The 24,683-nt window shown below is 32.5% G+C and overlaps 1 protein-coding gene across 5 annotated transcripts; it reads left to right on the plus strand.

Moving 5' to 3' along the window:
- Positions 1-24,476, plus strand: LOC105326475 (E3 ubiquitin-protein ligase NEDD4-like). 5 transcript variants are annotated; one of them, XM_066087693.1, is made up of 27 exons: positions 1-160; positions 278-363; positions 6,135-6,219; positions 6,620-6,658; positions 6,853-6,906; positions 7,398-7,510; positions 8,497-8,620; positions 9,276-9,481; positions 9,998-10,117; positions 10,296-10,479; positions 11,205-11,249; positions 13,411-13,542; positions 13,653-13,772; positions 14,166-14,220; positions 14,408-14,460; positions 14,960-15,025; positions 15,928-15,942; positions 18,462-18,568; positions 19,694-19,816; positions 20,426-20,547; positions 20,928-20,998; positions 21,178-21,273; positions 21,712-21,785; positions 22,044-22,164; positions 22,511-22,618; positions 22,829-22,998; positions 23,426-24,476. In XM_066087693.1, the coding sequence occupies exons 1-27, from the start codon at positions 122-124 to the stop codon at positions 23,526-23,528; spliced, it is 2,631 nt and encodes an 876-aa protein (XP_065943765.1). In that variant the 5' UTR covers positions 1-121; the 3' UTR covers positions 23,529-24,476. The 5 variants fall into 5 exon arrangements, with proteins under 5 accessions (XP_065943765.1, XP_011424832.3, XP_065943766.1 ...); XM_011426530.4 differs by having other exon boundaries at positions 13,426-13,542; XM_066087694.1 differs by lacking the exon at positions 15,928-15,942.
- Positions 24,477-24,683: the final 207 nt, after the last annotated feature.

A 24,683-nucleotide genomic window follows, 5' to 3' on the forward strand; every position in this document is an offset into this window, starting at 1 on the left:
GGAAAATTTTAAGCGGGCTCGTCATTCAGTATTTCCACATCCGGGTATTGGGCAAGAATGGAATATAGGTCATGGGCCAGTATCTGTCAACAAACAAAATAAAATTCTTTAATAGCTAAACATGTCGGTTCAGAGGACTTATGGATTGCGATATATTCAGGTATTTCATCTATTTTTCTTAAAATATATCATATTTACATGCTTAATTCTAAAATTTGATGAGTTTGATTTACAAACTTTGCTCATCCTCATATCATAAATGTTCTATTTATTCTAGGGAGAGCCCCCGGGTACGACTCGTTTGTTGAGGGTGAAGGTCCTAAACGGGGTAAATTTAGCCAAGAAGGACATTTTTGGTGCAAGGTAGGATGTCTAATTTATGAGGGAAATATATCGAGTGCAGTTCGAATTTCCTCAGATTTGAGGATGTTACATGAAAAGGGGGGCTTAATGTCCCCGAGTCCCTTTTATTAACACAGTCCACGTTTTGTAATGGTGGAATTGCTCCAATTTTTAAAGTATAAAACCATGTGAAGCATTGTTCTATTTTACCCGATGAACCTATAGTAGATTACTCTGTTATGAATTATTGTAGAGTCCAGACTTCTATTATAATTTATGGAATAATCTATATAACTGTGTCTCTGTACAAGCAATCACCACAGTTGAATATATCTTATATAGTTACGATGCAGATCTGCTTAAAAATGACTGGAGAAAACAAAAGGAAAATGATGAAAATTATTTCCAAATTAATCATAAAAAACCTTTTTGAGCATGTTTATGCCTTCAGCTCTAAAAATAATCCATTTGAATGAAAACTCAGCTTTTTTATTGGCTTTGAATTGACCTGACATGTTGACATTCAGAACTCTCTGGAAAGTGGACAGTGATATGCAGATTAGAGTTATCTGCCCCTGTTTATTTTGTTTTTAAGAACAAGAGCCTGTGAATTTTGAGGAAAAAGAAATGACATGTCAATCAAGAAATCTTGGAATTGGCCCTGTGTATTGATTTTAGCTGTACTTCTTTGTCAGACAATTCTGTGTATTTTCTTTAAAATTTTTTACTTTGAATAAGCAAGAGTAACCTGGGCCTACAAAATTCTATTTTTTCAATGCTCAATTAGACGATTCGCTAATAAACACAAAGAACATATATGTAGTACATTTGAAAAGTAACCTCCCATACTTGTAATTGCTAAATACAAGGTATGTCTGCAGTATTAATACAACTAGTGTGGGTGGGTGGGTTTGCCAAAAAAATAGCTCTGTCTGACTTGCGTGTTATTAGCGCAAAAAATTGACGCACTAAAATATGGCACTGTAGAAATAACATGTGGCATAGCTGGCTTGCTGCCTAACAATAGAAAAAATATGCATGGAAAAATTATTTCCGTATACCTAATTCATTTCTAATAAATGAATGAACATGCCAAGAAATAAATGAAACCTGGGACAGAGTACTAGTATATCAACTGGTATACTCAATAGAGATAGTAAAATGTTTGAAATGTGTAAAGGATGAATTTCATTCATCAATTCATCACTAAGTACATGTACTAACATATTTTAAAAATTGTAAAACTGATTTTGATAAGCATTGTGTATATAAACTTTCAAACACAAAGACATTTGTCAGCCTCTACAATTACAAATTCCTTATTTTTGGAGAAGGTTTACATAGGCTTTGCCTGTTACTAAATCCATTTGATTACTCAAAAAAATATATGTTTGAATTATTCCTTATTATTGAATGAAGGTCAATGATGGTTTTTAAGGGATTACTTTTAATTGATATAATTTTCTCGGAATAGATTAATGTAACTAGAAAATGGCATCAATATAGCGCAATATGACTGATTGAATCCACATGCACATCTACAGATATCTATAATTCTATAGCTTTCAACTCTCTTTATTGAAATCTAAGGGATTATTTTCCTCTTAATTTGTATCTCTCCAATAAAGTCTGTTAAATCTGCTATTAATTTGTAGTGTCTGTAAGAGGTATAAGAAAGTATTTTAAAAATGACATAATCACATTTACATAATCACATTATGAGTAACAGTGTAGTGTTACAATATAGTAAGAAATTTTGTGAATCAGGCAGTTGAAACAAAATTTCTATCACAATTTTTTTTTTATTCTGCTCTCAATTTTAACATTCATACCTACAATTACATTACCTGTAAAACTTACGACACAGAATATTGATGTTACAAATAATTTGTTGGATAAACAGATGCAGGGTATAATTGGTATAATTTACCCCAAAAAATCTCAAATAAAACCTAGATAGATGAATTTTAATCTAGATTATTATGAGATGAATTTGGCAAGCATGTGTGTGGACAATCCTATCATTACAAGCATTTTTTTCTTCTGTTTGCGCAGATGTTTACAGCTAGATAAGCATATGCAATAATGGATTTGACTTTTGTAAGTGACCAAGGAATTTTATGTACAAGACTATCTTGAAAGGGGGAAGTGCAATTCAATGCTAATCTCATTTTTGAAAATCAGAGGTGTACTTTGAGGAGTGGATTGATTGAGATTAGGATTAATGAATAGATAATGTTATTGGTGCTTCAGATGGACTTTGTACTTAAATATTACACCAATACATCTCTAAATTGAATAATCATATTGAAATAAGGACAACAGCACACCTCAGTAATCTGCTGATTAGAATTATGTAATTTACACCTGTGTACAAAGATCTTTTAGCAAAAGTTCATGTGTAAGATTCATTTTTCAAAACAAACTGTTAAAAATCAATTGACGCTGTTACTGGTAGTCAGAGATTTGCTATTACTGGTAATCAACAACAATTTTTAGCTCACCGAGACGAAGTCAGGGGGAGCTTATGCTATACCCTCGGCGTCGGCGTCGGCGTCGGTGTCGGCGTCGGCGTCGGCGTCCGGACCTGGTTAAAGTTTTTGTTGCATGTCCTGTATCTAAGCTATTACTTGTCCTATCTTCACCAAACTTGCATGGATGATGCATCTGGACCTACTTATGGACTTGAAAGACTAGGATGCTGAATCTGAGTCCTAAATTTCAGATGCTGGAGGAGGTTAAGGTTGTTGGACCAGGTTAAAGTTTTTGTTGCAGGTGCCCTTTGATAGCAATATCTAAGTTACTGCAGGTCCGTACTTCACCAAACTTGCATGGATGGTGTGTCTTATGATACTGATGCACCAGACAGGCTTGAATGCTGAATCTGAGCCATAGGTTTCGGATGCTGGAGGAGGTTAAGGTTTTTAGAGCTGGTTAAAGTTTTTGAAACAGGTGCCCTCTGATGATTATATATTAGTTATTGCTTGTCCTAACTTCACCAGACTTCCATGGATGGTGCGTCTTATGATACTGATGCACCTGACAGGCCTGAATGCTGAACCATAGGTTTCAGATGCTGGGTATGGTTAAGTTTTTTGGAACAGGTCACATGTATAATAGATGATAGTACTATTTCAAACTTGCATGTTGACTAAACTGCAATATGAATGAATCACAGAGGAAGCTTCAGATGCAGAGCTTGATTTCCATTATCAAGGATGCTAAAAAATATATCTTAGTTATTACAGGTCCTAACTTCACCAAACTTGAATGGATGGCGTGTCTTATGATACAGATGCACCTGACAGGCATGGATGTTGAATCTGAGCCATAGGTTGCGGATGCTGGAGCAGGTTAAGTTTTAATTGCTAGTGCCCTCTGATGATGATATCTTAGTTATTACTGGTCTGAACTTCACCAAACTTGCATGGAGATGCGTCTTATGTATACTGATGCACCTGACAGGCTTGAATGCTGAATCTGAGCCATAGGTTTCGGATGCTGGATGAGGTTTAGTTTTTTTGGAACAGGTCACATGTTTTATAGATGATAGCTTGCATAGTTGATTTAACTATATTATAAATGAAACGCAGAGGTTTCTTCAGATGCAGAGCCTGATCTCCATTATCAAGGATGCTAAAGAAGTCTCCTACCTCACTTAAACCTGCTTGATAGAAAGATGAGGTTGTTGTTAAATGATATAACATGATTCCTATGATAAAGTATTGTATGATGTGAAACACTTTTGTTTAATATGATACAATATAATATCATATGTTATATTGTAAAAAGTTATATGATACGATATGATATTGTATCAATTTTTTTGATATTTTATGATATGATATTGTATCATGATATTGTTTTGTATAGTATTGTATATTATGATACAATATTATATTGTATCATACGATATTGTATAATATGATATTGGTTTCTGTAATTTACAATTATATCACGCAAAACTGTAATTTATGATATTGTAATATTATATATTATCGTATCATATGATATTGTATAATATGATATTGGTTTATATGATATATTATTGTATCATATGATACAATATGTATGTATAATATTGTATTATATAATATTTTACTTTATCACATTATATTGTATCATTTGATATGATACAATGTAATATCAAATTATACAATATCATATGATACAATATCATATTATGTATCAAATATTATACAATATCATACAATATAATATATCATACTGTATTATACAATATAATATCATATGTTTCAATGTTATGATGTATAATGTAATATGATATTGTATCATATAATACAATATTGTATTATATATAATGATATTGTATTATGTGATCAAATACAATAAGGTTTAACACAATACAATGTCATTTCATATTTACAATATCATCTTTGTTTATTACAGTATTTTATTGTATTATATGATATATATTGTAAGTATGATAGGATGCAATATTTAATTTTATATTATTATATTGATTAATATATGAACATATGATTATCATGCAATTTTTTAACAGATGATATATGATTTTGTGTCAAAACAGAATCCATGAATATCCAAAATCGTATGATTTTCATATAATATGATAAAGGTGGTCTCATAGGGGTGATGCCTCGTCTCGGTGAGCTTTGTAATCTGTGATTACCTATGTTTTTTTTTAAATTCAGTGAAATAAATGGTGATAGATTTTTTGACAATATTTTTGACTTAATGCAGTACATTAACCTGTTTTACACGATAGAAGTGAAGTTTGTTCATGTAGTCACTCTTTTTATTATCAAGGAAGTGATGTTGAGCTGATATTATACACATATTTTGTAGTATGATATGATGCATTGTATTTGCACAGGCACCTGACGCTATATTTTTCTCATTAAAAAAATATATATCGGTACCTTCTACCTAATAATACACAAGGTACACATTGCCACAATCTAGATTTATTTAAAACTGTCACGTTAGCTGGAAGTTTTGCTGGAAACTCGTAGGTAAAATAATTTTGCGATCCTCTTCATCTCCTAATCAGACTTTCAACATCTAAGCTTACAAGTTACAACCAATTCAACCAAAACATTGTATTACACCTGTCATTAATAAAAATCACCCCTCAATCTGTATTTTCATTAACATATACCCAAGTACATAGGAATTTAAGTCTAGACATGAATTCGTAGGGACCTCTTGCTGAAATGCAAGAGTTCTTAATAAATCTTTGGTCTCTTTAGGCTAGAAACTCTCTTTATAGAGACTGAATTAAATGTTTTCAAATATTATTTGTACCATAACATGATATGCTAAAGGATTTTTGATTAGTCAGTATGTGTAATTGTATGTTTTGACTGACTAACTGTAGTTAACTTAGTTAAACAAAGTGATTGTCAATGGTACAGTGTGCCTGGACGTATGGGCTTAGATATTCCAGTTTTGTCGTGGTCTAAATCCTTGACTTCTAATGCAGGTCAAGCGCAGTATTTAACTTACCGAGTAGCTATATAGCTCCTGCTATGAAGATATTTATTGATAAATACATGTAACTTGAAATAGCTATTTTATATAGTTTGAATTAGCTATTTTGACAGAAATTCAGAAGTACCTGGTATAAAAACTATGATAAAAAGTTGCAAAAGGAGCTCACCAAAGTTTTCATTAGCAGTCTTCAATTTGTCAAAATGAAATATGCATGTTTGGAGTCTAGTGTTTATTCTCAAATATACTACACACTGTCACATATATATAGACACGGCTTGTGTGTTTAAACTTTGGTATTTATCTGTTTATTACAGTGATCCTTATGTCAGAATTTCCCTGTATCGAGGGGATAGGGACCATGGACTCTTGGACACAACTACTACATCAACCATAAAAAAGGTAAATATGATTCATTTCATCATATTGGTATCATCGATATCACCAACACTATGTCACCTTCATCCCTGATACAACTTACTACCACTGCACTGCTGTCATCATCATCATCATCATCATCATTATCATCATCTATTCCCAAACCCACAACCATTATCATCATCGGTTCATCAACTACTATTGCTACAACAGCTAGCTATCAACATCATTTCTCTTCAATATTGTCTATTAACATTTCCACTTGAGTTGAACTTCATAAATCATCTTACAGGTAGGCACTTTGAACACTATTCGTGCATGATCTTTGGTTGTCTATTTACCTACGTTTAAACTTTGTCAATATTTATTTAAGCTATATTTTTTGCAATATGATTTACTATTTTATTTTTTTTATTTTTTTCAGACTTTGAATCCTGTCTGGAATGAAGAGTTCTTTTTCAGGGTATGTTTAAAAGCTTCAATTGGAGTTTCATTTCTATGAATGTAACAATATTGTCTGTCAAGCATATAAGTTTAAGGTTCATTTTTTCACCAGCTGTAATAATCAGAGAGATAAATTTAGAAATAAGCGACAGTATTTTGCATGTCATTAAATCCAATATTTCATAAGAATAAGTAATGTCTTTGTACTTGTAGGTAAACCCTCGAGACAACAAGTTATTATTTGAGGTGTTCGATTCCAACCGAGTGGTGAGTACATTTATTGATTTGATGTTCTTTATTTTTAGCCAAGGTTCAAAGGATGCAATATAATGTACTATGTTTCCATCACTATGGTTTTAAAATTACACAGCACCGGTACTCATCTGTTAAATTTAAAACCATTCTCAAAGTAATGTTACTACACCTTTGTATGGGTTTTTATTGTATAATTATTGGCATACAAAAGAATATACAATGTATGTTTCATCATGGGGTAATATTGCAAAAAAACTACATCAGATTTTATATGCATTGTGCTCTCTTTTTTCCAAACATATTTAAAATAGTAAACAAAAATGTTAGCCTTATACTGTATTTGTATTCTAGGTTTTGAAAAACTGATTAAATTTCTTTGTTTCAATTTGGAAAAAAAGATAACCTTCCTTAGAATTGCATCCATGTTTCTCAGAATCAGAGGATGTTTAAATTACTTTGATTAACTTTTTTCCCCATTTACAAATAAGTTCATCCATTTGTAGACCAGGGATGATTTCCTGGGAATGGTTGAAATTCCGCTGAACCACACAACAATACAGACGGAGACAGAGGGCCATGCCCTCCTGCAAAAATCGTACATACTACGCCCACGCAGGTAGGTCACTCCTTGGTTATTCATGTAATAGCAGTGCAATGTACTACAGCATCGTGCCAAAAGTATTCGCAGAAAAATGGCAGACGTCCTAAAAAGTTCAAGCTTCGCTTTTTCTAAATTGTCGTAAATCATAAAGCAATCGCTTTTTTTTAAAATTTTGAGATAGCCCTCGATGCTCTATAAGGTCACAGTTTACCGTGATGTCATGAATTATGTCTGCTAAAGTTTACTGTACTTATACATTTATTGGTACAGTACATGTACTGCACCATCCCTGTAAGTAGGTCATGTGTATGTACACACTTCAATTGTGTACCAACTTTGCCTTTGTATATACCGGTACTCTCTACTCATGTAGATACCCGGATTATACACATGCATTCTGCCTTAATTGGACTATTTAATTATTTGCTACAGCCCAATATGTGATTTGATATTATAAAAATGAAAACAAAAGGAGAAGTATTGATTGTAAATCTGGGATAAAAATTGACTAGGTACTTAAGATAGTATGGGACACCTGTCGATATTAACATGGATAAAAGTATATCATAATCAAAATACTCTCACCAGGTTAGAATTATCAAATTTTTCAATATTTGACCAAAAAATGTGTTAACTTATTTTGGAAAGGTAAAAATTATTTAAGCCCCAGCAAGATCTGAACTCATGACTTACAGATTCGTAGTTAACGCTCTAAGCAATTGCACTACACTGTCAGGTAACAATTTCGGGAAAGGTAAAAATTATTTAAGCCCCAGCAAGATTGAACTCATGACTTACAGATTTATAATTAATGTTTTAACCAATTGCACTACACTGTCAGGTAACAATTTCGGGAAAGAAAACATTTATGAAATTATATTAGATTTTATTGTTTATTGCAATTGGAAGTATGTCACAATATGGACAGAATTGTGTTTCAGATGTACATGTACTTAAGTTTCAAAAGTGTATGAAAGGATCATGCTAATTTTTTGTTGTAGCTCTCGATCCAGAGTGAAAGGTACCTTAGAGCTGTACCTGGCCTATGTATCCAATGGAGAAGATGAAGAAAATCAAGAGGCGGAAGCTGACACATCAGGGGCACAGAACTCATCTGATCCCAGTGTAAGAAGTCACCTTAGCCTGTTGTTAATGGAACTTTTGCTATTTCTCTTACAGTTTGCTTTTAGGTTCAGAATTTCTAAAAGGAAAGAATGTTATAGAAATGTATTTCAGTAAAATTTAAGAATATTTTGAAGAAAAGAATTTAGCCGTTAGCTCTTCATTGTCAATTATTTACTCATTCTTGCTAAAGGAAAAATCACAGAGATTTAAATTTCATGCTAAATGTATGTTTAAACAATAAGATGTTAGAAAATAAAAATGTGTTTTATTCAAACTTCACATTACAGTTAGTTTGAACTTCACAGGTTCACACTTTACAGGTGATATTCACACTATGAACAATGTAAAAAGTAAATTAAGGTGGAATAATGCATCGTCATAAAATGGCTGACCTCTGATCGAAACGACATTTTGTTGTATTAAAAGAATTTTAACAGGTGTATTATTCAACCATAAAACTTTCCCATCTTTATCATTTTATCAGATCCTTCATCAACAGAAACTAAAGGTTTTCTATTTGTTACACTGCATTAAAAGCAGGTTAACGGACAGAAAACCCATGGGTTCTGACAATGCAGATCTTCATGGTCATATAAAGCAGAGGTTCATGTAGGTTAATAGCACTGGTTGATTTTTGACAATGTTTTGGTTTTAGTGGGAGATGGTGGACTTGGATAATGCATTGGATACATTGAGGACAATCAGCTGTACGAACGAGGCCTCAGGAGCATCGGGTCCTACCAATGAGGAGTCGGAGGATCCCCTACCCCCAGGCTGGGAGGTCAGGACCCACCAGCCCACCGGGAAAAAGTACTACATCAATCATAACACACGCAAAACCCAGTGGGATCCTCCCCAAAGGTACAGTCAAATGTTTGGATCATATGTGATAGTTGCTTTTGGAAGACGAAAGCAATCTTTGCTTGGTATAAGATCTCAGAACTATAATGCAGTAGATAATATTTTAAAGAATTATTATTACTCTCAGTGAATCCACTTTTAATCTCTCCAGTTTATTAGCTGTTAAAATTTTAAACTTAAATCGTGAAGAATAATTATCATGAATTTCTAATACCCTGAAGGTGATCATGGTTGTGATATTTTTGCAATATATCAGTTAGAAAATTGTGACCTTGGTCACTCAAACTGGTCTGATATATTTCTCATATTTTGATGCAAAATGCACTTGTGAAAAAAGAAGAAATATAATTTCTTGCTCACAGAAATTAACTGTTTCAGATTAGTTCTCAACTCACCATTAGCAATAAAAAAGAATGATTTGTATGTAACTTTGATTGTTCACAGTATGTATCACATGAAATCTATGTCTTATTCGATGAGATAGATACATGTATGAGATTTTGGTTTTGTTTGTAGGGGTGAGAGGACAGGCAGCACCACCCTACCCCCAGACTGGGAGGAGCGTCAGGATTCCAATGGACGGATCTACTATGTCAACAGAGTGACGCGGGCTACTCAGTTTGAAAGACCAATTGAGTAGGCTATATAAACTCACCTCATTTGGGGATGCAAACTTATCAAATAAAATTAAAAGTTTGGAATTTGGTTTGGACATTTTTAGAATTTTTAAGTTCAAAAGATTAATTTGAATAACAGAACTTCTTAACTTCAGGTTTTTGAGATTGAATAATTTTTTTTAAAAAATGCACCACAGGGAAAGTCAAGAAACCCCATCTGATGAGGCGCAGGCACAGCAGAGGAGGAACGAGGCGGCGGAACTCTTCCGTACACGTCGACATGTCAGTGTAGAGGACACCATCAGCATGCACAGTGAAATGGCACTGCCCACTTCAGCGGGGGGAGTCAGAAGTCATGAAGAGCAAGAGGAAAGCAGAGAGGTAGACTTACTCAATATCTTCCTCGAATATTAATTTTCCTCAGTAACATGAGTGTGGTCTTAAATTCTACTTAGTTTTCCCGACATGAAGTATTGTTTCTACATGTAGTATCGTAACGGTACTTTTTCCAGTTCTCTCTCCATTTTTTTGGTGGTAAATCTCATCAATTTGTTGAGTCCTCATACACCAAATATTTATAATAATCATAAATCCTTCTCCATTGATTTACCTGTTTTTATTACCAAACCCCGACCTTCTTTAAGCAGACGCACAGTATACTACAGACCAACTTTTATTGGCGTGCTAGAAATTTTCACGAGGTTCGAGAGAACCTTGTTATTGTGAATATTTTTCGACATGAACCAGTCCACAAATGATATATATCTTGATTGCAGAAATTGGTCGCCACAACTAGTTTATCTTCGGTAAATTACAAATTAAAGTTGTTGAGAATAAAAGTTGGTTTAGATAATTAGCATACATGATTACATGTACATATTTTCAAAGTTATAATTAATGTACTTACAATGTAGACAAAGTGTGGTACCAAACCCTCTTGATAATTTCTTCTCTTCATTTTTTTTACATTGTTTTTATCCTGGCCCTCAGCAACATCTAAATCCCATATAATCATTATATATTAGCTTTATAAAAAGAAAATTAAGATGAAAAAAGAATAATAAAGGATTTGATCATAAAATCAACTGCTGCCTACCATTTTACAGAGACGAATGCCAAATGTACGTGCCGCCTCTTTAGATACACCAACTGTAAGTTTGCCTTCGCTTGTAGTCACCCTTTACCACGTGTACCACAATTCTTTTTTGTTTTCAGAGAAAATACTTGTTACAATATAATTTTGATATAATTCAAGTTATTATCAATACTTATATCACATTTGTATAGGAAAAGACATGTATGTACTAGCATTCTGTGCAAACATGATTTTTTTAACATATGAATATATCTTGCATTTTTGATTTCCTGTTTAAAGCTGCTTTAACTGTCTCCTGTATGACACTGAATGGAGATGTTCAGTTAAAACTAATCAAGAGATGTGTGCTGACTAGTCAAATACACTGTACATAGATATTTTAGTTTGAATCTTGATTTGCACAATTTCCAGCATTTGCATTGTATCCCATTAGTTTTAGTCTTTTACTTTAGAAACATGCGATATGTCCTTTAATATCAAAAGCCAATACTCTCAAATCATGCTTTGCAGTTTTTATATTATGCAAAAAGTTTGAGTGCTTTTATAATACATGTAATGTTGGACTTGTTCATTAAATTACAATGCACAGTAGAGTCTAGAGTATAATGCTCAAGTCATAGATCTTACGTATGCTCTCATTTTAACTTGTACTATTTGAAGCACGCGGAGGGATAAACCGAGAGTAATTTTTCAAATGTCAGAAAGTTGCCAGACATTGTTTTTCAATGTAAAATAATGCGAGAAAAATAATTATTCATTATATACTCATGTGGGATAGTGAAATTCCACGCCAGGGGCCAAAATTCAGGGTCTAGGACTCGGCAGAGCCTCGTCCTAGACTGTGAATCTTGTCCCTTCGATGGAATTTCACTATCCCACAATCGTAATAATGAATGATTCTATAAGGATAACACTCCGATGGATGTAAAATGTTTTTATGAAAAGTCGACTAATGGTTCTGTACTGTGAGAGCAATTTTAGTTTACCATTTTTATGGCTGGTAAATGTCCTGTTGTTATTCAGATCCATCTGATGCTTTTGAAGCAAATCGGACAAATACAAGAATGGCAATAAACACATGCAAATAGAGTCAAGCGAATTGAAGTCAAATGTTTTATAGTGTTATATGTTGAGGTGTGACAGAGCCTTTATAGGATAAACATGAAATACTTTTTTATTCAGCTCTGCAGTTGTTTATTATTGGGTATGGTATACATTGCAATGTATAACCAGAGAAAGATATGATAGGCCTACTTTAAAAAAAAAATTACATGACATTTCTTACTTCGGTCTTTGAACCTGACAAGATTGTTTGAATATGAATCAGTCTTTAAAACCATCTCCACAATTCTTTCCTCTGAATAATTTCCTGTTGTTGGTTTCTATAAATGACTTTTTCTGACTAATTTTACTACAATAACATGCACTTCTTTGAAAGAATGCTACAAGTATCACTTTTATATATTATGTAAATCTTAATAATGCTCTTGACAAATATTGTAAGAAAATTAAATTCGTTCTCTAGCCAGAAAATGAAACAAATCTTGCAGATTTGCAGAAGATGTTGAAGATAAATTGTTTAGCGGGCCAAAGAATGATAAATACAGCATATGTGCATCATGTTTACCCATAGGTTTTCCTTAAACACAGTGTAGAAACCATAGTTTTCTTAAATTCAGGGCTCTCAATATGACATACTGGAAATCTACTCTATTATTTACCATTAAAACACTTTTAAAATTCAATGTTTCTCAGATTATTTCTTTATCATGAATGTTTGCAAAGTTGAAAATCAGATAAATACACCAATCTGATTTCGCTTTATGTTCTAGTGTTCAAATAAAGGGACTATATTTGGTCAGAATTTACTTACGGTAGTATAGGAGAAAATGTTACCATATTTTCATTATCTGATTTACTGGTATATATGGAGACTTGATGCTTCGTGTGTAGCTAGGTAGTTGCTGTTGTTAGTTTTGTAAATTTATTAAGGGCAATAAGATGCATAATAAGTTAACCCTGTTTTTGCTTTTCGATAAAAATTAGGACAAGAGGAAGAGAGAGCTTCTTATCCTTCAATGTAAAATACATGTGTAATAAACTTTTAATGATCTTCTGAATTTTCCATAAAAAAAATTAAACAGATTTTATTTTTAAGAATAGTGATCACTTGATTTGAGACTGACTTAATACACCAAGAAGTAAATGTCTAACAGGTCCTTGTGTTTCAGGCTGATGGAGCCAGTGCTGCTAATGATGAAGAGCCCCTCCCAGCAGGCTGGGCCATGAGTAAGGCCCCTAATGGCAGAGTCTTTTACATCGACCACAACACAAGGGTGACCACTTGGGTGAGTACTCCTTGCAGTTTGTCCACTTGTCATCTGTGGAGTGATTTTGAAAGATGGTGTATTAATTTTGTTCTGGACCTATTGATACAACTTTAGATTGGTTTGTTTAGGAGGACCCAAGGAAGACTCAAAACCAGCGTGCCAGTGTCAGACGGACGGGGGACACCCCCACTCTGGTCAGGAGGAGCTCCTCCAATGAGAACCTCCTTCAGAATCTAGGACCTTTACCAGTGAGTGCATATATTCAGCAAATTCTTACAAGAACCTAATTTTAAGCTCTTTTGAGCCAAAGGCAAAGAGAACTGTTGATGGTTTGGTCATTTGTGTAGTTTAAGCAAACATTGTGAACTGTTGGGTATAATTAAGAACCAAATGGCCAGTCTTCGTCGAATTTGTCACACCCCAGTATCTTGGCCCAAGGGCTTTCATTTATGCATGTACTAAATGTAGCTGTAATATACTGAGTGTTTAGTATCTACCATATTAAGGGGATTAATGAGGTGATACATCTTGTTCATAACAGTGTGGGAAAAAAAATGAATTTAGACACTGTGAAATGTTAACATGTTACATATTAATAATCCATATTACAGTATGTGAATTTTGTTGGCGTTTTCTTTCAGGCTGGCTGGGAAGAAAGGACACATGTGGATGGAAGAGTTTTCTACATCAACCACAGTATGTGCCAGTTGTGTAACCATATCTTCTGTGATAATTGGGGGGGGGGGGGGGCATCAGTAATGATCATTGAATGCATCAAGCTTAAGGTTTTCATAAAATACAAGTACAATGTACTTCTAAGGATGATTTATTGATGTTTGATGTTATTGGTGTGTCATCATGCAACGATACTTCTTTGTTTTAGATAACAAGAATACACAATGGGATGATCCTAGATTAAGACTGCTCGGTGGGCCTGTAAGTAAACTGAAAGTAAACATATTGTCGCCTGAAAATAAACATGTTCTCAGTGCGAAATTAAATAATGATAGGTTATGCATATCGTAAGAATCGGCTCAAGGAGATCTATCTGCCTATGATGTTTATATATTAAATTGATTCACGAATAGAGAAAATATTAGCAGTAATATTTTGTTTCATCTCAATTCAATACAAATTCTATTAATCCAAGAATGTTCCATCTCCCTTAACCAATCAAAGAAACAAGAACGATACAATATCGGTTTTCTTTACTTGTATGTTCAATGTATTTATAAAAAAAATGTTTTAATTTGTATTATATGAATTACCACATTCTTGAGCATACACCCATGCGCTATGGTATGGACATGTACACGTACATGCAGAGATCAAGTTTCTTAAATGATTTCTTTTGATATACAAGTACATGTTCATGCTAATTTACTGGTAACTATGATATCAACAGGCATTGATTATCTCCATTTTCATCTTGCAGGCTGTACCATACTCCAGAGATTACAAAAGAAAATATGACTACTTTAGGTCTAAACTACGGAAACCAGTAAGTAGTTATGTTTAGAAATAATCTTTTGTCAGCGTTTTGTGTAAAGAACATAATTTTTAGATTGCTTCATTCTTAGCTTTTCGTGTATGCAGAAGGAACATGATTGCACTCACAAAATGAAGAAAAAAAATCATAAACACATTTGAAATTTTAAATGTTTTTATATACACATGTATATGGTGATGACATTTAAAACATAATTGCTCTTTTTTTTCTTAAACTTTTGAATCTTAATCGACAATCTGTCTCTAGCAAAATAATTCTGTAGACTGGAAACAGGTTTTTTGGTTCCGCATGTTTTTCACTTATTGGAATTTAAACATCGATTTTGTTTTTCATTATATTTACCTGAATTACATAATTCCTGATCAATACCGTTACATGTAAATTTACTATTTAGAGGAAGCCCTGTTACACTTTTGATTATTTGGGGTACGGATGTTAGCGCAAAATTTTATTAAATATTTTGATTTTTACGTTAAAGTCGATTTACTGGTAAGGCCTAAAAAAAATTTGTGTGTTTAGGGTAACACTGATGAAAAAATTAGGCTAGGAAGGTAGGGATTTTTTTTTATTTTATTTTTCTTTCTGCATGAATCCTGATTAAAGAATGTTTGTTTGTGTCATATTTAAAAACAGATTTTCAATAGAAATGATATAAAATTCACAATCGGATAAAAACAGACATCTAAAAATGGTAGGATTGGGGCATTTTTGTTGGTTAGGTCGGGTTACCCTAAACACACACCTTTTTTTTTTTAGGCCTAAGTTAGCTTTATTGTCATAGTACATGTGACAAGTATTAGAAGCTGCTGAAGGAACCAATTATTACCGTATATTTTCGGACATAAACCAGATAATTTTCATTAAAAAATAAACTATTGTAATTGGTACTGCAGCTTTCTCCATTTCAGGTGAGTTAAATGATTTGGCTTCCCACTAATGGCTTATGGCTCGTTATGTATTTTTTTTGCTATGTTGATTTTTGCACATGCAGCCATTACAAAACTAAACACATCTGATAAATTAACAGAAAGCAAAATGAAAACATTTGAAAAACAAATATCTTTTACTAGCTGTTTGATCATTGATGATTCTTTCTAATTAAGGTTTTCTTGATATCTGTTTGCAATAGGGGATACTTTTGGTCTTGTACAGTAAGGCTTAAAAAAATTATTGTCTGTTTTGAATTGCCTCCCGCCTTATTGAAATACCCATGTTGATAAAATTTTATGGGCAAAAAAAAAAAAATTTTTTTTTATGTGGAAATTTCTATTATTTACCTATTCTTAATTAGTTATTTTAAGTTTGAAAAATATAATAAAAATTCCCTCCCACCCTCCTGGGTCTAGAAACCTCCAAGCGGCAATTCCAAACAAACATTTTTTTAAGGATGGCCTAATATCAGGTTATGTATGTAGGTTGATTTGATCCGTTTATCAGTCATTCTGTTGTAACTTGATATTCCAGACTTCATTATGGTTTCGAGAATTAATTTAAAACTTCAGTGTAATTTTTAAATGAGAAACTACAGATCAGGTTTGAGTTTTGTTAAGATTGATCAACAAATGATGTAGAAAATGATTTTAAGATGGCTTGTTTTTCAAAACTTTTTAGATGTGATACTTTTTTTGTAATCACAAATGTAAATCTGATTGAAATCATTCCCATCATTCAGTTCAACAGAACAATTATTATTGCAAGAGATTCAGATAGCATCAAATGTAAACATTTTTTCTTTAGAATAAAATAGGATTTTTTGTGTGCATTAACTCCACTATGGCCAGGTAACATTCATGCAATATACAGTACATTAAGGTAATCAGGTTATTTATAAATAACTTATTGAATTAGCCTTTATAATCCATCTAATTCCACAGAAACAGAAACCTTCCTCCTTCAGTGAAAGAAATTTTAGCATGTTTTTTTTTTGGTTTTTTTTTGACGGAATAACGTTATATAAAAAGATAAATGTATCTTTGTCAGAATTTCCTCTAAACCTACTTTGCACCAGGGATGTTTACAAGTAGATGTATACTGTTGACATTGTTCTTCGGATATTAGGGATGTGCTGAAAGGGGTCATGTATTGATTATGCAAGACTCTCAGAAAGCTTGTTTTTCAAGTATCCACTGTTGATTGTCTTCACTGATAATTTGGATTGTTTTTTCTCAAGACATGATCGTGTTTGTTGCTGTCATCTTACACTAACAGTAAATTCAAAGTCGTTATTAATGCTGCTAGAAATTTTGATTATTCATTAACTCTCACTCTCCAAAAATTTAAATGATAAAATTCATGCCAAAAAACCGCCAGTTTTTTGTTTTTATTTTTCAATATATGAAACTAACATTATAGAAACCTTTAAAAAAATGTTTCAAAAATGATAAGGAAACATATTAAAAGTTGTTGTTATATTTTTAACTTTGCATGATATCAGTAAGGATAATACATGTATTATAAATCTAAATTCATGTACAAGTTAATAAAAATTAGGTTATTCTTGGTTAATTTGTACTTAATTTTACTACGTTGTATTTTGATAATTCATGGGTATGGAAAGTGCATGTTTTTATTTCCTTTCTGTTGCTGAACATAAGAATATTAAATCAAAGGACTGAAAGGTTTTTTTTCCGAAGTGGTAACAAAATCATATGATATGCATCCAACATTTTCTTGATTTCTTAAGAATTTTTGGGGTTTTTTCCTACATATTTTTGTACTTGCATGGTCCACAAAACTTAAAAGTTCTCAGACACAATAAGTATCAAGCATTGATTTGGCTAAAGGGGAGTAATAGCTGAATTTGAAGGTTAGAAAATAATATAACCTCCACATTTTGTAGGCCCAGAGTTTAAAAAATCTAATTGTTATGGAATAGTATAAAGAGAACCATTTAGCTGAAATTATTGTCAAAAGTTGTTTCAGCAAAAGTCAATGTAAAAGTCAAATTGTTAGCAGATTTAACTTTGACTTAGATTTAAACATCACTTGAAATTCAAAATTTACATGAAGAAATTAAAACAAAAATTTCAAACAAATATGCAAACATGTGCATAAAACTACTGCATATGTCAGAAGTAACAAGAAAGCTCTCTTGCTTAGTCCTTTGATTTTGGTTTTTTTTTCACATCTCTCCATGATAACTTCAGTCTGTCAGTGGTCATTTCAAATTACAACATAAATCCTCTGTGTATTTCCTATTCTTGTGGGTAAAGTTTTAAACTTAACCAAAAAAGGACAATTAATATGTTTTCTTTTTGTGAAACCAATGCATGCCTGGGGGTGACATTATGCAAGAATCAACTTTTGGATAGCCTTGATTATTATATTATCCTTGTTTTACACTTGTGACTGTCTGCAAATTGTTTTGTTTTGTTGCTTTTTATTTTGCAGTTAGAAAATAATTTTTCTTTTTCTTTTATTTTTACAGAATAATATTCCCAATAAGGTTGACATCAAAGTCTCTAGGGAACGTATCTTGGAGGATTCATATAGAGCCATCATGTCACTTAAGAGGACAGATGTACTTAAAGCCAGGTAATGTAACTGAGATACATGTTTCTTTGGAAAGTGTGAAATATTTGTATAGTGGCAGCTTTGTAATTAAGAGCTATAGCAGTCATATTTTTACAAACATTTTCTTTTCACAAATAGTGTATGAATTTTTAATGCTAAAAATACCAGGTAGTTTTAAAATTTTAGTTCAAATTTTTTAGCTTGCCAAATGCCAATGACCACTTTGTTAAAAAAAAATTGCCTACTTTTTAAATAACTTTACGGCTAATACAGTTCATGCTACAGAATGTATTGATGTGATTATGTTCAGAATGAACGATTAGAATAATTGTTGGCCATTAATTTTGGTGAGTTTCCTGTTTTTAAAAAGTTCAAGGGAACCTAATTTCTTTGGATTTATTTTAATTTTAATATGAATAAAAAATGAAAACCAAAATTTACCAGTTATTATGAATGTTTATTCATGGATGAAACATAATAAAGGACTATATATGATATGGACCTAAGATGGCCCCCTAAAATGAATATCATCATTTTACTGTAATTCTTTGTTTTCTTTGTACAGATATATATGTGATGTTTTTACATAATGTTCATTTTGATTCAATTGCCCACAATTTAGAAATATGACATCGTAAAGACAACCTTTTCCTGCCATTTTTGCATTTTTAGCATAAAACAGCTTGTTTTCAAGCAGTTATTCTTTCAGAAAACATAGAGCGCATGCTTGAAGAAACAAAATATTTTAATAAGAGATGTATCTAGCCAAGGCTAATAAGTGTCAAAAAAAATTTCCTTGTTCAAGCATGCGCTCTATATTTCCCATTCATAAAAAGATAAGAAAAATATCAATTTTTTACTGATTTTGATTGAAATATAGAAATAGGGTCACTTCTGACATTATATACTGCCAGTGAGTGCAAATAATTCAAAAAATTAGGTTAAAAATATATTTCACATCAACTCTTCTAAAATATAACAACATTTTATTGTACCAGAAACACTTTAAAAAATGACGAATTATGGGGGCCAAATTCAACTCATTAAGTTCTTTCATGAAATTCACAAAAAATAAAGCCACCACACGTCTAATGATTTCACATTGTATTGGGCAGTGTGTTTGACTGTGACGTTGCGTTGTTGTAGGTTGTGGATAGAGTTTGACGGAGAGGTGGGGCTGGATTACGGGGGCGTGTCCAGGGAGTGGTTTTTCCTGTTATCCAAGGAAATGTTTAACCCTTATTATGGACTCTTTGAATATTCCGCTACGTAAGTGTTATGCTGTGATTGGAGAAAAAATGGTGAAATTCATGTCTTATTACTGTTTACCAGGGAAAATTCACCCCTTTTTTTTATTTTCGCCTCTTTTGGCCTAGTTGTCAGCAGGCGAATTTAAAACTGTGCAAATTCCACTTGTCTCAAATTACCATTTTTAAACACAACTGTGTCTTGGTGAATTCAAGACAGGGCAAAATGTTTTGAAGAAGGGCAAAAATTACAAGGGTAAAAAATAACACTGTATACAGTAGTACAGTACTTATAGAAGGAGAACCTTAGGTAAACTTTCGTAAGTCTTTCAAAAAATGCTGAACCTGATTCTAAGTCTATCTATAGGTGTTTTTGTTTTATTTTGCAATCTTGCAGTTATATGATATGAATAAATACAGAATTATAGTTTAGAAATAAGGAATGTGTACTAATAATTTTTCTTGTATAATTAATGGTAAAGTACCGGTATTCAGAATTCCAGACACGTTTTAGAATGATTACTAGGATTTTTACATGCAATTGCAGTGTCATTATGCCATAACATGTCTGTCTTCTACTTTTCTGAAGTTTTTAATGGAGTGAGTTTTATTTTTTAATTGATGATTTCAGTGATAACTACACGCTTCAGATAAATCCACTATCTGGTTTGGCCAATGATGATCATTTGTCGTACTTTGAATTTATTGGTCGAGTGGCGGGTATGGCGGTATTTCACGGAAAGCTATTGGATGGTAAGACGCAAACTTGATCCACGTAGGGAGTTTTAACAAACTTAGATAAAGTGACTTTATAAAATCCAATGTTCATTTGTACTGATGGTTTTAATCCTTTCTCGAATCTCCCATTACACTTGATGGGCAAAATTTGAATTGGGCTGATTAAAATTTTGTTTGAATTGAAAATTTGATTAGAGAGAATTGAAAATACTCTCAGAAGTACCAGTACATTTTCATACATGTTAAATCATATTTCCTTTGAGGTTTCACTTTACATGGTTGATGAAAGCCAGTTTCTCTAGATCATTAAATGTTGATCATTTTTTAGGGTTTTCAATTTTTTTCTGTGTTGATCATTTTTTAGGGTTTTCAATTTTTTTCTGTATTGATTTCAGGTTTCTTCATTCGTCCATTTTACAAGATGATGTTGGAGAAGCCGATCACTTTATCAGACATGGAGCCAGTGGTAAGGCTTCACTGAAAACAACAAAATCCAGGATGCAAAAAACACAGACAACACACACACACATTTATGAATAATATATCAATTATAACATGATTGTATCCCTTTATTTTTTAGACAGTGTATTATATTGAGCCACGCTGAGTGCATGTTTATGGGTCTGTATCATTCTATCTTTACAGGATTCGGAGTACTATAATTCCCTGGTCTGGATCATGGAGAACGATCCGGTTGACCTGGATCTGAGGTTCTCTGTAGAGGAGGACTACTTTGGGGAGGTGAGTAGAAGTATGATAAATTATCCAGATACATTGTAATTGCCATCCAAGATGTATCTAGGTATATGCCTATGATTTTTTGATGGTTTTTTTAATGAAGAATGGTGCATAATTTATAACTTTGCCCTTTTAAATCCAAAAGAAAATCAAAACTATTGTACCATAAAAAACTTTGTCTAAAGCCTTTTGCTAGAAGAAAAATAACATCTGTAACAAACTAAATGTACATGTACATACTGGTACTACAGTTGGAGGGGACTAAATGTACATATTACAATTTTTGGGGGCAAAATAATGTACTTACTATTAGTATGTATGTATGTACATTTTGTTTGCCACATAAATTGTTCATTTTGCAGTTTCCAGTAAGAAGTAATTTTAGATGACAAGAAAAGATATGAGAAGCAAAATAAAAATGTCTTACATTTCTTCTTTCAGATTACGACCAGAGATCTTAAACCAAGTGGATCAGATATTATTGTGACAAATGATAACAAACATGAATATATCAAGTAAGAGCAAAGTACTTGTTAACTTTTTTAAACTTACGAAAATAGGAAACACTAGATCTAAAAGTGGTACATATTATGAGAGAGAGAGAGAGAGAGAGAGAGAGAGAGAGAGAGAGAGGAGAGAGAGAGAGAGAGATGGAGAAAGAAGTAAACAGTAACATCTTAATGGAGAAAGAAAATGCAATAAGTTTATTTTTTGTAAAACAACTTTATTTATCCCAGATGTTTTATATATGTGTTATCTCCTTTAAAATGCAGTTTAGTTATCCAGTGGCGATTTATGTCCAGAATTGAGGCACAAATGAAGTCTTTTATGAAAGGATTTGCCAGCTTAGTGCCTTTGGAAATGATAAAAATCTTTGATGAAAATGAATTAGAGGTTGGTAAAACTAATAAATTGAAAACATTGTTTTATTTGAGTATAAGTAATTTTCAGTGAAACACATTGGAAAAGCAAACTGTTTTCTATACTTTGATTCGTGATAAACGTTACCGTATTGATAATATCAGATGCTTCATGATATATACTGAAAATAAAAGGATGAAATTTGCAATGTTAGCACAAATTGGTTAGTATAAGCTTGTTTGCTTTATTCATGTTTTGATTTTCTATGATTGAAATGTACATGTGCGTTTGAATTTAACAGATTATTTGCAATATTGCTCTGAATGCTATTACTATTACCATATTGTTTGTATGTTTATTTCTTGTTTTCCTTTTTCAGCTGTTGATGTGTGGTCTACAGGATATTGATGTAAATGACTGGAAGGCACATTCTGCTTATAAAGGGGAATACAACCCAAATCATCCAGTTATAATCCACTTTTGGAAGGTACTGTATAAAGGTTTTCTCCAAATCTAATTCTATCTTTTAAAAGATACTGTAATGCCAGTGCATAAATCTTATATTTATGCAACCAGAATTCTGTGTTGCTAGCATAGATGTGTGTACAACAGTGTCATGTAGATGTGAAAATGGATAATTAGTGGAAGTTTTTATGGCGATTTAAATTATATCCTTGATGTTTTTTTTCTAATGTAGGCTGTGTATTCCCTTAACAATGAAATGAGAGCTCGTTTATTACAATTTGTGACGGGAACGTCTCGGGTCCCCATGAACGGATTCCGATCTTTGTACGGAAGCAACGGACCTCAGCTGTTTACTATAGAAAAGGTGGGCAATACCAACCAGCTGCCCAGAGCACACACCTGGTAAGTAATTGATTTTCTTTTCTTTTTTAATGATTTTAGTTTCAATGATTTCTTTAAATTTTCTTATTATGTATCTGACTTTTTGGTTTTGTTGATTTTTGCTAAATTAAATTTTCAATATATTTGTTCTCACACAATGTCAATTCTTTATAATCATTTAATTTGAAAAATGAGTTCACACACACACACACACACACACACACATACATATGTGAACAGTTCACAAGCCAAATTCTTTAACCACTGAGCTGTGATGATAGATTGATACAAACAATTTAACGAAACATTTAAATCTGCATATTGTGACCTAGTGCCTAAAAATGTTTAGTATTGATGTGGTGAGGTACCTTAAAAGGCACCAGTACACAATAGACATGAAATTCAATGGAATTACTGACAAGAGATGTTTATTTTTTCTTTCTTTCAGTTTTAATCGTTTAGACTTGCCACCATATAATGACTACCATGAACTGAGACGAAAACTCCTTGTGGCAGTAGAGAATACCCAAGGCTTCGACGGAGTGGATTAAATTGCTCCAATCATTAGCATCAAATCCATATCATTTTGTTGATCAAATAAGCCCGGACATTGTGGGATTTTTTCTTATTATGGATTGTGGCATTAAAACTGGTTCTCTGGCCTGTAGATGGGAGAGGAGAACTAGTTGTGACTGTGATCAGACTTGTGCAATTTCTAGATGGAGTGGACAATGTGTCTATTGATCAAACAGACTGTCGACAAGATGGCTTTGTCAGATAGTCTGCTGGCCCACGAACAGAGGTTTATACTTGTATTTATTCTCTATATGTGTAGCAGAATTTTAGAAAGCAATCATTGTTAAAAGGCTGAAAACTCTGTGAGTTTTGGTCGAAACTGATAGAATGTTTATACCCCTTGTTTAGGTGCTTTCTGTCAAGACCAAATGCTTCTTGTATTCTGTAAAAGAATGTTATCCATGTGCAAGCAAGATGCATTTAACCTTTAACCTCTAAATGAAATACATGTGTACATGTAACAGAGTGAAGAATGTTGAAATTATTATTGCCCCAAAACAAAGTACAGATATTAAAATACATACCGGTATGTTGTCAAATGAATGATGTTATTGATAAAACAATCAGTTTTGAATTGTTATATTTTATACAATTTTGGGTTTTTAAATATCTCTGTTTGAAAAATGAGAACTTCCTTGTAGGTAGTAAATTTACAGGATGTTAATTCATTTCATGCCCCATGCGGTCTTTAAGATATACCAGTGTAGCTACATTTACTATCATTTTGATGTTTAATGTACCTGGTACATATATTAAACCAACAAACCTTTTTAATTTTACAACATAAAGGCATTGTAGAAGAGTTGGTACATTGTAGTATCAATTTTTACTTCACAATCCAATGTTTTTATGAATTCAGATGTTTTATAGTACACAAGTAAAATTTTGAATAGGAAATTTCCTTCATTGGCCAGTGATATTTTGATCTAAAAAATTTATTTTAGTATACTTTTTACAATTCTAATACAAAACTTTCCATTCAATGGGTTCATGTACCAGTACTTAATTGCTGTGTAATAAAGTGTATGCATCATTATTTAACAGTATAAATACCTGCAAGGTGATTAAGAATTGTTATGATACTGTAGACAGGGAAACATTTGCCCCTGTTTTATCATAGCCCTTTTTCA

The sequence above is a fragment of the Magallana gigas genome, chromosome 6, assembly GCF_963853765.1.
Source record: "Magallana gigas chromosome 6, xbMagGiga1.1, whole genome shotgun sequence".
Lineage (NCBI taxonomy): Eukaryota > Metazoa > Mollusca > Bivalvia > Ostreida > Ostreidae > Magallana > Magallana gigas.

What these genes read in the sequence shown, in the direction of transcription:
- LOC105326475 (XM_066087693.1), top strand. Translation starts at nt 122, where the DNA reads ATGTCGGTTCAGAGGACTTATGGATTGCGATATATTCAG. An exon ending in ACACAAGGGTGACCACTTGG is followed by an intron (nt 13,543 to 13,652) that starts GTGAGTACTCCT and finishes TGGTTTGTTTAG; the next exon opens with GAGGACCCAAGGAAGACTCA. An exon ending in TTGATGAAAATGAATTAGAG is followed by an intron (nt 22,165 to 22,510) that starts GTTGGTAAAACT and finishes TTCCTTTTTCAG; the next exon opens with CTGTTGATGTGTGGTCTACA.